The following is a 12,021-nucleotide window of genomic DNA, read 5'->3' as shown; positions in this document are numbered from 1 at the left end:
CAAGAGGAAACCACTACCCTGATTCTTGTCTGCTCACAACGCTTCACTCACCTGGTCCACTCTGTCCAACTGGACACCAAACTCGCCCCCAAACTCCCAGATGGAGTCAACCTGCAAGCAAGCACTTGGAGAGCTTTGACTGATACTCATGGCCGACAACTGACTGAAACAGGGGCAAAAGTCAAGCATCAGACACCCACCAGCATGGCCACACTGGACCCGCCCCCCGACCCTGAGGCAGCCTGCACTTCTGGTCGGCATGGGTGATGCAAACAAAATCACTCAACGTGGAAGCCGGCCCACAGGGAGGTAACTCCATGGGGCATCACAACACCAGGGCCCCCCAGTCAGGTGCTCCTGAACCCTCTCCACACCAGGCTCCCCAGAAGTCTCCCAAAAACCCTAGCCACAGGGGGCCTTCTGAGGTGCCCGGGTGTGAAGAACCAGGAAGCCAGCCCCAACCAGAACCACAGAGCCAGCAGCCTGCCAACGACTCCTAAGCCCACTTCCAGGAAGACTGCTGGCAGTGATCACCCTTTTCAGGTGGGACACTGTCAAAGCACGTGGCCCAGAAATCAGGGCACAAACTGCAATACAGATGGCATGCTTCAGGCACACCGCACGTTCAGTGTCAACACCTGCCACACACCCAGCCCGCCCAGGTGTGCACCTGCCACCGCCCCGCCACGTCCCAGTCAGGGAAGCGGGTCTGGTGACCTCTCAAGGCCACATGCACACCGAGCAGTCCACCCCGAGCTCCCGTTGTGTGGTCAGCAAGCCATGGCCCATGGCCCACATCCAGCACTGAGGTTCTTTGTAAATAACATACAAAGAACATACAGGTGTTTTTGAACATTGTTCATTTACAGAAAATATGTCTAACTTCGTGTCAAGACAATACAGGTAGTTCAGGAGCCACCAGAGACTCTGTGGTGGCCGGGAAGCTAAACCGGCTTGACCCTCAGAGTAAGGCAGCAGGCGCCCTCGGCAGAATGGAGTGGTCACGGACCTCTTTGTGGACACTGAGGATGCAGGACAGATGACTGACGCATGACCCAATGCCGAGCGAGGAGGCGGCTCGTCCAGCCTAGCTCCTCCCCAGGGAATCACCCCCACCTTGGCCCCCTCCTTCAATACAGTGAGGGGCCTGCCAGCGCACTACCAACTCCTTTCCTGCTTGTTTATCCAGAACTTCAGCGGCAGCGTTTAGGGTCCAACCCCCACAGGTTCACCACCACCTCTGACAACTCTGCAGGCAGCTCAGGGCGTGTGTTCTTCCACAGCCGGGGAGCAAAGCAGGATTTACTTTCCAGTCTGGAGCTGTTACTTTCTCTCCCTCCCAGACTGGATCCGATGCCCACAGCCAGCAGCTGATCTGAGCACCGTGGCCTCCAAAAACCTGTGGCAGAGACCACCCATCTGCAGCTTCAGGGGTCTCACCCAGAAAACATCAGCAAGGTAACATGGAGGCAGCAGCATGCCCAAAGGATACGCCAGCGTGACTCTTCATCACCAAGAAGTCAGAGAGAACTGCTCCAAAACTATAGCCAGAGTGAAAGCTTAGCGATTCGCCCAACTTTCTGATCAAAACAGCTTTCTCCCCCAGATTGGCCTTGGTCTCACACTGACAAGACTCTATTTATGAGATAGTCAGCACCAGGCAGAGCACTGCAGGAAGCAGGGATGATGCTCTGGTCATGAGAGGCGCCCCTCTCTCAAGCAGGTGCTGGCTCCCCAGTGTGACAAGCCCTGTCATTCTGGGCTGAGGCCGATCCAGGCACAAGGCAGACGGGGTGGAATTACGGAGGAATCTGGCCCCAGCTGATACCTCAGCACAGAATAAAGGCAGACATCTGAAGTTACCCCGCCTGGGAAACGTGCACCCGCTTCACTGCAGATGCAGCACACCTGCTCCAGTCTATTGTCCTCTCTGCAGGGTGGACACAGCCCCCAGCTGATCCAGCCCGGGAAGCCCAATAATAGCCTTGTGGGAAGCTTAAATAGACCCAGGAAATGAAAAATGTCTCCATAAAATCAAGATCTATGATCATTGAACAAACTCTGTGTTAGACAACATATGTAAGACACAGTATGGAAAAGAAAAAGACTTCTGAAGTTAAAAATGGGAAGGGAGAATAAGAAAGTTATTATACTAACAGAATTGTCTGGTCAGAATACAAGCAGTTCACAAAACGAAAATAAAATAGAAGGTAATGCACAGTTGGATGACATCATTGACTCAATGGGCATGAATGTGAGGAAACTCCAGGAGATACTGAAGGACAGAGAAGCCTGGTGTGCTGCAATACATGGGGTCACAAAGAGGTGCTCACGGCTGAACAACTGAACAACAGCAACAATACATGCTTGTATCAAGTGAGTAGGAGAGATAATAGCTGCTGTGTGTGTGTCAGCCGCTCAGTCGTGTCCAACTCTTGTCCTCGCTCAGTTGTGACCCCATGGACTGTAGCCCACCAGGCTCCTCTGTCCTTGAGATTTCCTAGGCAAAAATACTGGAGTGGGTAGCATATACTTCTATGAGTCATACATGTATGTGTACTGTCTGTTGTGTAAATCCTTAGAAGTGAAATTGTTGTGTCAGTGGGCTAGAGAATTTTATACTTTTGCTCAGATAATGACAAAGCCCTCAAAAAAAGGCTGGACCATTTTAACTCACACTAAGAGTAAATTCAGAAAACTAAGATCCCATGCCATCCGGTCCCATCACTTCATGGCAAATAGATAGGGAAACAGTGGAAACAGTGAAAAACTTTATTTTTTTGGACTCCAAAATCACTGCAGATGGTGACTGCAGTCATGAAAATGAAAAGACGCTTACTCCTTGGAAGGAAAGTTATGACCAAACTAGACAGCATATTAAAAAGCAGAAACATTACTTTGTGAACAAAGGTCCATCTAGTCAAGGCTATGATTTTTCCAGTAGTCATGTATGGATGTGAGAGTTGGACTACAAAGAAAGCTGAGCGCCAAAGAATTGATGCTTTTGAACTGCGGTGTTGGCAAAGACTCTTGAGAGTCCCTTGGACTGCAAGGAGATCCAACCAGTTCATCCTAAAGGAGATCAGTCCTGGGTCTTCATTGGAAGGACTGATGCTGAAGCTGAAATTCCAATACTTTGGCCACCTGATGTGAAGAACCAACTCATTTGAAAAAACCCTGATGCTGGGAAAGATTGAGGGCAGGAGGAGAAGGGGGCGACAGAGGATGAGATTGTTTGATGGCATCACTGACTCAGTGGACATGAGTTGAGTAAAGTCTGGGAGCTGGTGATGGACAGGGAGGCCTGGCAAGCTGTAGTCCATGGAGTCGCAAAGAGCCGGACGTGACTGAGCAACTGAACTGAACTGAAGAGTAAACAGGTTTCCCTGTTTCCCTACACCCTCGCCACATTGAACTTAAATTCTTTGCTAGTCTAAGAAGTAAAAACGGGGCACCACAGCATTGTGGTTTTAATCTCCATTCACGTCACAGGAAAGGTTCTTGTGCCTTTCCTTTTCGTGTACAATGTGGGCTTGTCAAGGTGTCTGGATATGAAGAGGGAAGGGCTTGCTGTTTTAGTCTCTAATTCACGTCCGACTCTCTGTGACCCCGTGGACTGTAGCCCGCCAGGCTCCTCTGTCCATGGGTTTCCCAGTCATGAATACTGGAATGGGTTGCCATTTCCTCCTCCAGGGGATCTTCCCGACCCAGGGATCAAACCCAGGTCCCCTGCCCTGCAGGCAGATTCTTTACCATCTGAGCCACCAGGCAAGCTCAATTCCATCCATAACTCCCCTTAGTTTGCCTTCAGTGGTGTTGTCCAAACCAAGGAAGATATTTGAGAGCTTCCACATCTCTCATTCCTTCCTTTTTCACCACAGTCCACATGGGACTCACAGCATACTTAAGAAGAAATATAAATATTGTACATACAGGGCCAAGAAGTCAGAGGCTGTATCCGTTGGTTCAGTTCAGTCGCTCAGTCGTGTCCGACTCTTTGCGACCCTGTGAATCGCAGCACGTCAGGCCTCCCTGTCCATCACCAACTCCTGGAGTTTACTCAAACTCATGTCCATTGAGTCCGTGATGCCATCCAGCCATCTCATCCTCTGTCGTCCCCTTCTCCTAGCTGTATCTATAAATCTGTCAAATTAAAGTATAGATCTTGGGTCTAAAAAAAATTAAGTGCTATTGTGTCTATATAACTTGAGGGACAAGATTAGACTGTCACATAACCTGTCAAAAGCCTGTGGGTCTCCAATGGAAAACCCCAGGTATTATAAAAAGATTATTTTCTCTATGCTTCTACCACTTCTAAGTTGATCCAAAAAAGCAGGTATGATCGGTATTGTACTTTTTTTCACTGATTCCATATCCTTGCATAAACAATTATTTTCAACTTGTCCCTTTAACCAAAGCAAAAGTTCTTGGGTTTTTCCCTCTTTCTGTGCAACTCCACTCTGCCACAAGAAATTAATGTCAGCTGTCTTTTTAAAATGTTGATCGATTTTTCCTTTGTGAACAAGTCTGTTCATATTATTACCTTTCCCAAGAAAGAAATAGACAATTGGTTGCTTTGTACAATACATATGCTTATATTGCCCCTGAAAGAATTTTCCAGTGACTAAACAAACTTTTCCATTACTTTAGAATCTTGACCTGGCTATTGGTTTTCTCACCAGAATAAAAGGGAAGCTAGGAAATAAGTTTTGGAATATTGACAAGTCATTCCTATTTATTGTAAGACTTCTCGAAGCTGATCTTTCTGTTTTTTAATTGGCTTCACTATTTTGGAGGTATTTTTATTACAGTAGAGAATGATTTTGGCCAAGATGAAATTTTGCTTTTCCTTTGGCAGATTTCTGATAACGCATTGTTCAAAGAGAAAAGTATATTTGTTAATTGCATCTTCCATGGTGCATATTGCATTTTCTTGAGTTTTGGTAAGATATTCCAAGAGTCCAGAAAACTTCTCTGCTTTTAAAGCTTCTAGGCTTCTCCAACACAGGTCTGCTTGAAGTGGCAGACTAAGCTGTGGTCGAAATTCTTTGTTCTGTGAAGTCCTCTGAGGGACCAAATACATCTTCATGCTTCTTAAAATGCCGAGCCACGTTTCTCTGGGTCTTGGCCTCTTCATTTTGCTTAATATTGTTCCTGGGTTTTAGAAGGACAAAGTAATCATCACAAAAAAAAAAAAAAAAAATCAAAAGGCTTTTTCAAAGAGTTTATCCAGTACTGAGACAAAGAGCTTTTCCTGTAAGATCAAGAATAAGACCAGGATGCTCTGTTTTACTGCTTCTATTCAATATCTGATTGGCAATTCTGTGGACATTGTTTTGGCTATTATTACGTCAGCTCCACCTCAGATCATCAGGCATTAGATCCTGGAGGTTGGGGACCCCTGCTCTAGGGGTGTCCCCCTGTTGCTGGGGTGGACTATGAAGGCGGCATCACAGTCCTGGCTGCTCGGGTCTGCCCTGTGTGGAGACTGCCAGCTCTTCACTAGTGGCACCTGGTCACAGGAAGCTGGCTGTGGAACCCCAGGGGACCCGGAGCTAGTGCTGGCTCACTGGTGGGCATGGCCAGGGTCCAGAGAACTCCAGGGCTGTTGCCCACCCGCTGGGGGGTGAAGCCAGGTCCTGGAGTTAGTGCCAGATGACGGGCAGGCAGAACCATGCCCTGGTGTCTGGCTGTAGGGCCCAGGTATTCCGAGTTGGTGTCAGATCACTGGTGCAGGGTAGGGTAGGGGAGTAGTTCCTGACACAGTTGGGGATCGAGTCTGGCGTGTCCTGAAGCTTGTATTGGCCTGCTAACAGGCAGGGTTGGGGCCCAGTTGGTCCTAGGACAGGGTGTCACCTGCTGTGTATAGGTTGCGTCCATAGTCTGCAGGACTGTGGTTTTCTTGCATTCTGCCCTCTGGTGGGTGAGGCTGTCCAAAGGCTAGTGAAGTTTTCCTGGAGGGCAGGGCCCTTGCCTGCCCACTGGCGGGTGGAACTGGATCTTGGCCCACTGGTGGGCAGTGCCATGTCTAGAGGCATGCCTAGAGGTGGCAGTGGGTTCAGGAAGTCTTTACTCAGCTGTCTGCTGATGGGTGGGGCTGTTAGTTGTTTGGCCTGAAGCATCCCAGCACTGTGGACAGTGATTGCAATCATGAAATTAAAAGACACTTGGTTTTTGGAAGAAAAGCTATGACAAACCTAGACAGTGTGTTAAATAGAAGAGACATTACTTTCCGACAAAGGTCTGTATAGTCAAAGCTATAATTTTTCCAGTAGTCATGAACAGATGTGAGAGTTGGACCAAAAAGAAGGCTGAGAATTGATGCTGAACTGTGGTGCTGGAGAAGACTCTTGAGAGTCCATTGGACTGCAAGGAGATCAAACCAGTCAATCCTAAAGGAAATCAACCCTGAATATTCATTGGAAGGATTGGTGCTGAAGCTGTCCAATACTTTGACCACCTGATGCAAACACCTGACTTATTGGAAAAGACCCTGATGCTAGGAAAGATTGAGTGCAGGAGGAGAAGGGGGCAACAGAGAGTGAAATAGTTGGATGGCATCATTGACTCAATGGACATGAGTTTGAACAAATTCTGGGAGATAGTGAAGGACAGGGAAGCCTGGCATGCTGCAGTCCATTTGCAAGCTGCAAAGCTTTAGACGTGACTTAGCGACTAAACAACAATAACAACATCCCAGCACTGGTGCCTACAGGCTGTTGGGTGGGGCTGATCAACCCCACCCAACTCATTAGCTATTGGGGCTAATGAGCTACAGGGAAGATCACACAATAGTGCCTATCAGCACCCATGTCCACCAATAGAAGCAGCTTCCAAGTATGACTGTTATTGTTCAGTCGCTAAGTTGTGTCCAACTCTTTGTGACCCCATAGACTAGCCTGCCAGCCTCCTCTGTCAATCCCCATTATGGATCACAGTCTTGTCGTGGGCAAAGGGGCTTGTATAATTCAATGAATCTACGAGCTATGCTGTGCAGTGCCACCCAAGATGGGTGGGTCATGGTGAAGAGTTCTGACAAAATATGGTTCACTGGAAAAGGAAATGGCAACCCACTCCAGTATTCTTGCCATGAGAATCCCATGGACAGCGTGAAAAGTATAGCTGTTACCAGTGTCTATACTCACAGCCTGAGCCGCACCCACCCACTGCCTCTCTGGGACACTCTTTAAGACCAGCAGGTAGCGCTAACCCAGGTTTCCATCACGTGACCACTTTTGCCCTAGGTCCAGTGCATGTGTGTGCTCTTTAAGACTGAAGTCTGTGTTTCCTCCGGTCCTGTGGGACACGCAAAATTAGGACCCTGCTTGCCTTCAAAGCCAAATGCTCTGGGGGTTCATCTTGCTGATGCAGGATCCCTGGGCTGGAGAGCCCAACTGGGTCTCAGAACTCTCCTGTGGAAAAACCCTGCAATATAATTCTCTACTTTGTGGGTTGTCCACCCAGGAGTATGGTACTTGATATTGTGAGTCTGCCCACTCCAACCATCTCAGTGTGGTTCCTGCTTTATGTCTTTAGTTGTAGAAGATCTATGCTGGTAGGTTCCTGTCTTTTTTTATCAGTGCTTGTTCTGCAAATAGTTGTAATTTGGGCTACCCATGAGAGGACCCAAGCTCAGGGTCTTTCTGCTCTGCCATCTTGCCCAGTCTCTGTATTGTGATCTTGATTTCAGAATAAAGACATGCAAGGGGGCCTCTCCTGGTGTCTCCTCCCATTCTCTGGCCCCTCCTCCATTTGCCCTTCCCAGTTCTTAGTGGGAGGTTTTCTTGCTTGACCACTCTTAGTGTGGAAGATGCACTGCAGCACCCTCAGTCCAGGGAGGGCAGGTCACTTCCTCTTACTTTTAAAAATACTTCGTAAGCACTTCAGCCCTCCTTCCACCATACCTGTCTCTATAGTATTCCAGTCATGGCAGGATGATGTTATGAAAATAGCACTCCTCAGTTTATCTTTTCCATCTCAAAACTTTGTGTGCCCAAGCCTGGCATGGCTGGACCCAAACTAGAATTGACTGAGTATTTAGGGACATTCAGGGTATGGTGTTCCAGTGGCGTTTGGTAGGGGTCCCACCTCAGTGGCCTTGGTGCAATAGCCCTCTCCTCTCCCCTTTCAGAGGTCCTGCCCTACTGCCCCTCCGTTCCCCGGAAGTCACGGGTTTCTTGCTTTTAATGCTCCTTTTGTGGAGGACACTCTGCCTTCATCTTCAGAGGAAGACAGAAATGAATTCTTGTCAATCAAGTGTCAGGTCACTTATCCCTTTCTCAGAGGACTTCCTCAGTGCCCACCTAAAGTTTATTAGCCTTGTCAGTGTTCGTCACGTTTATTTAAGGCAAGCTTGATGAGAGCATGAAGTTGCCTTGTTTTATATCCAATCCAAAGAGCACCTGACCCACGATAGGCACTTAATTGTTTCACTAGTGGTTGTTTATCTTTTCACTCTTCTCTCCATTGGAAGTTCTCACCTTAGAAGAGTTTGTTGGAAATATCAAACAGTACAAGAAAGGCCATTAGGTACAAAATACTCATGTGTTTATGAATTCATGACCAAATTAAATATGCAACTTTATATAAAAAGAGGCGTGTGTGTTTTTTCTCCCCCATCCTCCCGTTCTCCTCTAGAGTAGTTCTGAGTGACACGGGTGCAGGAGTGTGTGTTCTTGCTGTGTGACCCACTCCTTCCTTCTTGCTTTTATGCCTCAAGCTCAAGCTTGCCCTGCATGAATGTCTCCTGCTCTGACTCTCTAGACTTCTGGGCACCAGGTTCCTGGGGGACTGAAATTCAGCCCCTCCTCTACCCCTCTCCTCCTTGCCCTTCCCCTGACTGGGCTGGCCCAGGTCCCCCACAGCCTCCCCAGCTGGTATCTCTCTAAGTCCCACCTGGGCTTGCTGGGCTCCCTGGAGGTACGGACTGGCTCTGACAGAGCAATTGGGAAGGGGTGGTGAGACCCTGCTTGCTGGGATCCCTCTGTGGCCTCTCACTGGTGAGCCTCCCACCACTCCTGAGCCACCTTCCCTTTCGGTCCCTGCTGGCCTTTCTGCATCCTCATCAGTGGGCCAGATGACTCAGACCTGCAACCTCATGGAGACCTAGTTCCCCTGCCGTTGGATTTCAGGTCCTGGCTCTCCCATCCCCCTGGAGTTCTTGGGAGGCCCCCATGGCCTCCTACACCCTTCCCAGAGTGAAGATGCTGGTGCAGAGCAGCACACCCCACCCCGGAGGCTCCCCTTCTGTCCCCTTCATCTCAGCCTCACCCTGAACGCAGCAGAAGTGAGTTGACCAGCCAGTAGAGGGCAGCACATGTCTGGTTTCCAAGCCTGCCACCTGGAGGACTTGGAGGGGAGGCAGCCATGGCCTTGAAGTCTAGGGCTCGGACACCATGGGTCACAGCCACTCAAGACACACTTGACCTGCCACCTCCTGCTCCTTCTCTTGACAAGGCCTTGACCTCAAATATCTAGGTCTTGGCACCACAAAATTGATGCAGAGTTTCCATTTTGGGGGGAGTGTTGCTCTATGCCAGATTATTGGGGGTGGAGCCCCCCACACCGGGCCTTGGGACCAAAACCCAGTTCCTCTCCCTAAAGCATCTTTCTTAGATGAGATGGCTCCTGAGTGCTGAGGACAGAAGCTCAGTCTCTCTGGCTCCACCTTCATCAGAGGGACTCTGTGTTCTGAATCTAACAAGGGTGTGTGGAGTGAGATACAAATCAGAATTAGAAAAGGGGGAGAGGGTCAGTTGTGGCCCAGCTTTCCCCCATGGGGCTGCAAGATACTGTCTTAATCCTCCACCATCCTCCAGTCTCCTCCCTCCTCTTCTCTGGACTCACCTTGGTTTTGCTCCTGTTCAATTCCCCCATTCTTCCCTGTTATCACCAACCAGCACTGAGTAAGGTCACATGCTTCATTACAATCCTTCTTTACAAGGACTCCTATTCTCCATGTCAGTGCCCTTTTCCCTGACCTTTGACTCGTACCACATCCCACCCCTTCAACACGGTCATATCCTATGGAGTTACCTGCTGAAGTTGAGAACAGTCTGATTCTCGTGATGGGTCCAACACCATGGTGATTCCCGAGCCCACCCTCCCCACCCCTGCAACCTCATCCCCAGCATGCTGAAGGCGTGCACCGTGCCCTCCAGAGTCAGTCAGCGGGGCTAGGATGTCCTCGGTCACAGCCGGTGACACTGCTTTCCTGAAAAGCATCAGAGTCAATTAATTCTACCACCTCGACCAATGCCTCATCCACATGGGGAGCCCTGCTTGACTTTATAAAAATGAGAGCCATCCAGGGTCTTTTTCTGCTTTTCTTCCTTTGAGGGGACAGAGGCCACAATGTTTTTGTCGGTGGTGATTTTGTTCATTATTGTATGCATTTTTTTTTGCAAAATTTACCCTCTCCCCATAAGAAGCTGTGCTGGCCAGCAGCGGGGGGAGGAGCCCAAAGGAGCATGGGATTGCTGTACTCAGGTCCCATCAACCTCTACTTTCTCTCCCCCTGTTCCAGCGTTTCCTTGGGTTTCCATCTCCAAACCTGAGCGGTAAAGGATGGGGGGAAAGAGAAGTTTCTCATTGCACCAAGAAGCACTGCTTCCAGGGCTGCAGCTCTGAACAACCTCTGCCACCTTTTCAGGCCTGGATGCCCACAGCCCCGGAAGCAATGCCGGCAGAGGGCAAGCCTTCCACTTGCGGCTTCTGGCAGCTGCACCACAGGGGTGGAAGCCTGGAGTTGGGCTCTGAAGGCTTAATTTCTACCCTGACTTCTCCAGTGAGGATTTGAGTAGGCTCCACGTGGAAAGGCCCACAAAGCCTCTGCAACCCTTCAAGTCCATTGATGGAGATGTGGGGCCAACAGAGGTAGGACCCTGCCTGCCCACTGCTGCTCCCTGGGAGGAGGCTGCCTGCGCAGACCAGGACACACAGCTTCCCAGCAGGAGAGTTTCCCCTTTGATGCTCGAGTTCTCCGACCCACAGACAAGATGCCACGGTTCTCAGCTCTCTCCCCGATGCCCGCCTCCCAGGAGTTGTCCCAGGGCGGCCATGGAATTAGGACCTCCGCACAGGGCCACTGCTCTGGTCCACGAGGCCAGGCTCCCTCCTCTCCGTGCTGAGCTATGTTGGCTGGTGGGAGCAGCTCCACCCACAGGGTCCTGGTTATGCGAGTCCTCTGTCCCTGGGAGGTGGAGGGGGCGATGCGGAGGAGCAGAGGGGCAGAGACACGTGGGGACAGCAGCAGCAGGGCCAGAAGAGGGCGGCAGCATCTCAGACCACAGCCGAGGAGGAGGATGGGGACGCCGAGGAGGCGGCCGAAGAGGACGCCGAGGATGGACTATTCCAGAACAGCCAGCGCCGTTTGGGCTGCCGCTTCAGGTGCAGGTAGTCCTCCTTCTCGCGCTCCTTCCGGGCCCGCTGGTAGTGGTCTTCCTCCTTCAGGTACCAGACGGGTGGCCACCGGTGTTTCTCGAAATACTGCTGGTTTTCTGGGGCAGAACGGCAGTAGGGCTGGGTGAGAAAGACACAGGAGGAGGGGCAGAGGGACTCCCACCCCTGCCCCGCTGCCATGGGACATGCCTCTGGTCCTCCTAGGACCACATGCCAACCCCTGGGGACCAGAAGCGGAAGCCCTGCCTTCACTGAGCCCCCAAAGAGAGTCAGTTGCCCAGAAAGTGGAGGCGCCAGTCCACACTGGGGAAAGGCATTTCCACTTGCATTTTTCTTCAAAGGCAGAGGGAAGATCCTATCAAGGCTCGGAGAATAAAGCAGGCTGCGGCAAGGGATGAGGGAGAAATGGCGAGAAGAGCTGTGGGCAAGAAGATGCTTGGCCTGGCTGGGGTGACAGCAGATGCAGCTGGCAGAGCTGAGGTTCTGAGAGGGGAGGTACAGGGGGTGGGGGTATGCAGGAGGTCAGATGGGAGGCAAAGCTAAGCTGAGGGGTTTGGACTTATTCTAAAAGGTGTGGGGGCTCCATGGAAGTTTGGAACCAGGGAAGTGATGCAATAAGAG

The 12,021-nt window shown here is 50.4% G+C and overlaps 1 protein-coding gene across 1 annotated transcript in view; it reads right to left on the bottom strand.

Annotated features, from left to right (window-relative positions):
* Nucleotides 1-10,787: 10,787 nt before the first annotated feature.
* RHOBTB2 (Rho related BTB domain containing 2) overlaps nt 10,788-12,021 on the bottom strand; it is a 29,105-nt gene continuing 27,871 nt past the window's right edge. Inside the window, exon 11 of the mRNA XM_065946618.1 lies at nt 10,788-11,498. Coding sequence (XP_065802690.1) covers nt 11,281-11,498 — 218 coding nt within the window. The 3' untranslated portion in view covers nt 10,788-11,280. The remainder of the gene's footprint in view (nt 11,499-12,021) is intronic.

The sequence above is a fragment of the Muntiacus reevesi genome, chromosome 10 (assembly GCF_963930625.1).
Source record: "Muntiacus reevesi chromosome 10, mMunRee1.1, whole genome shotgun sequence".
NCBI lineage: Eukaryota > Metazoa > Chordata > Mammalia > Artiodactyla > Cervidae > Muntiacus > Muntiacus reevesi.
This window is presented reverse-complemented; position numbering and strand designations above follow the sequence as displayed.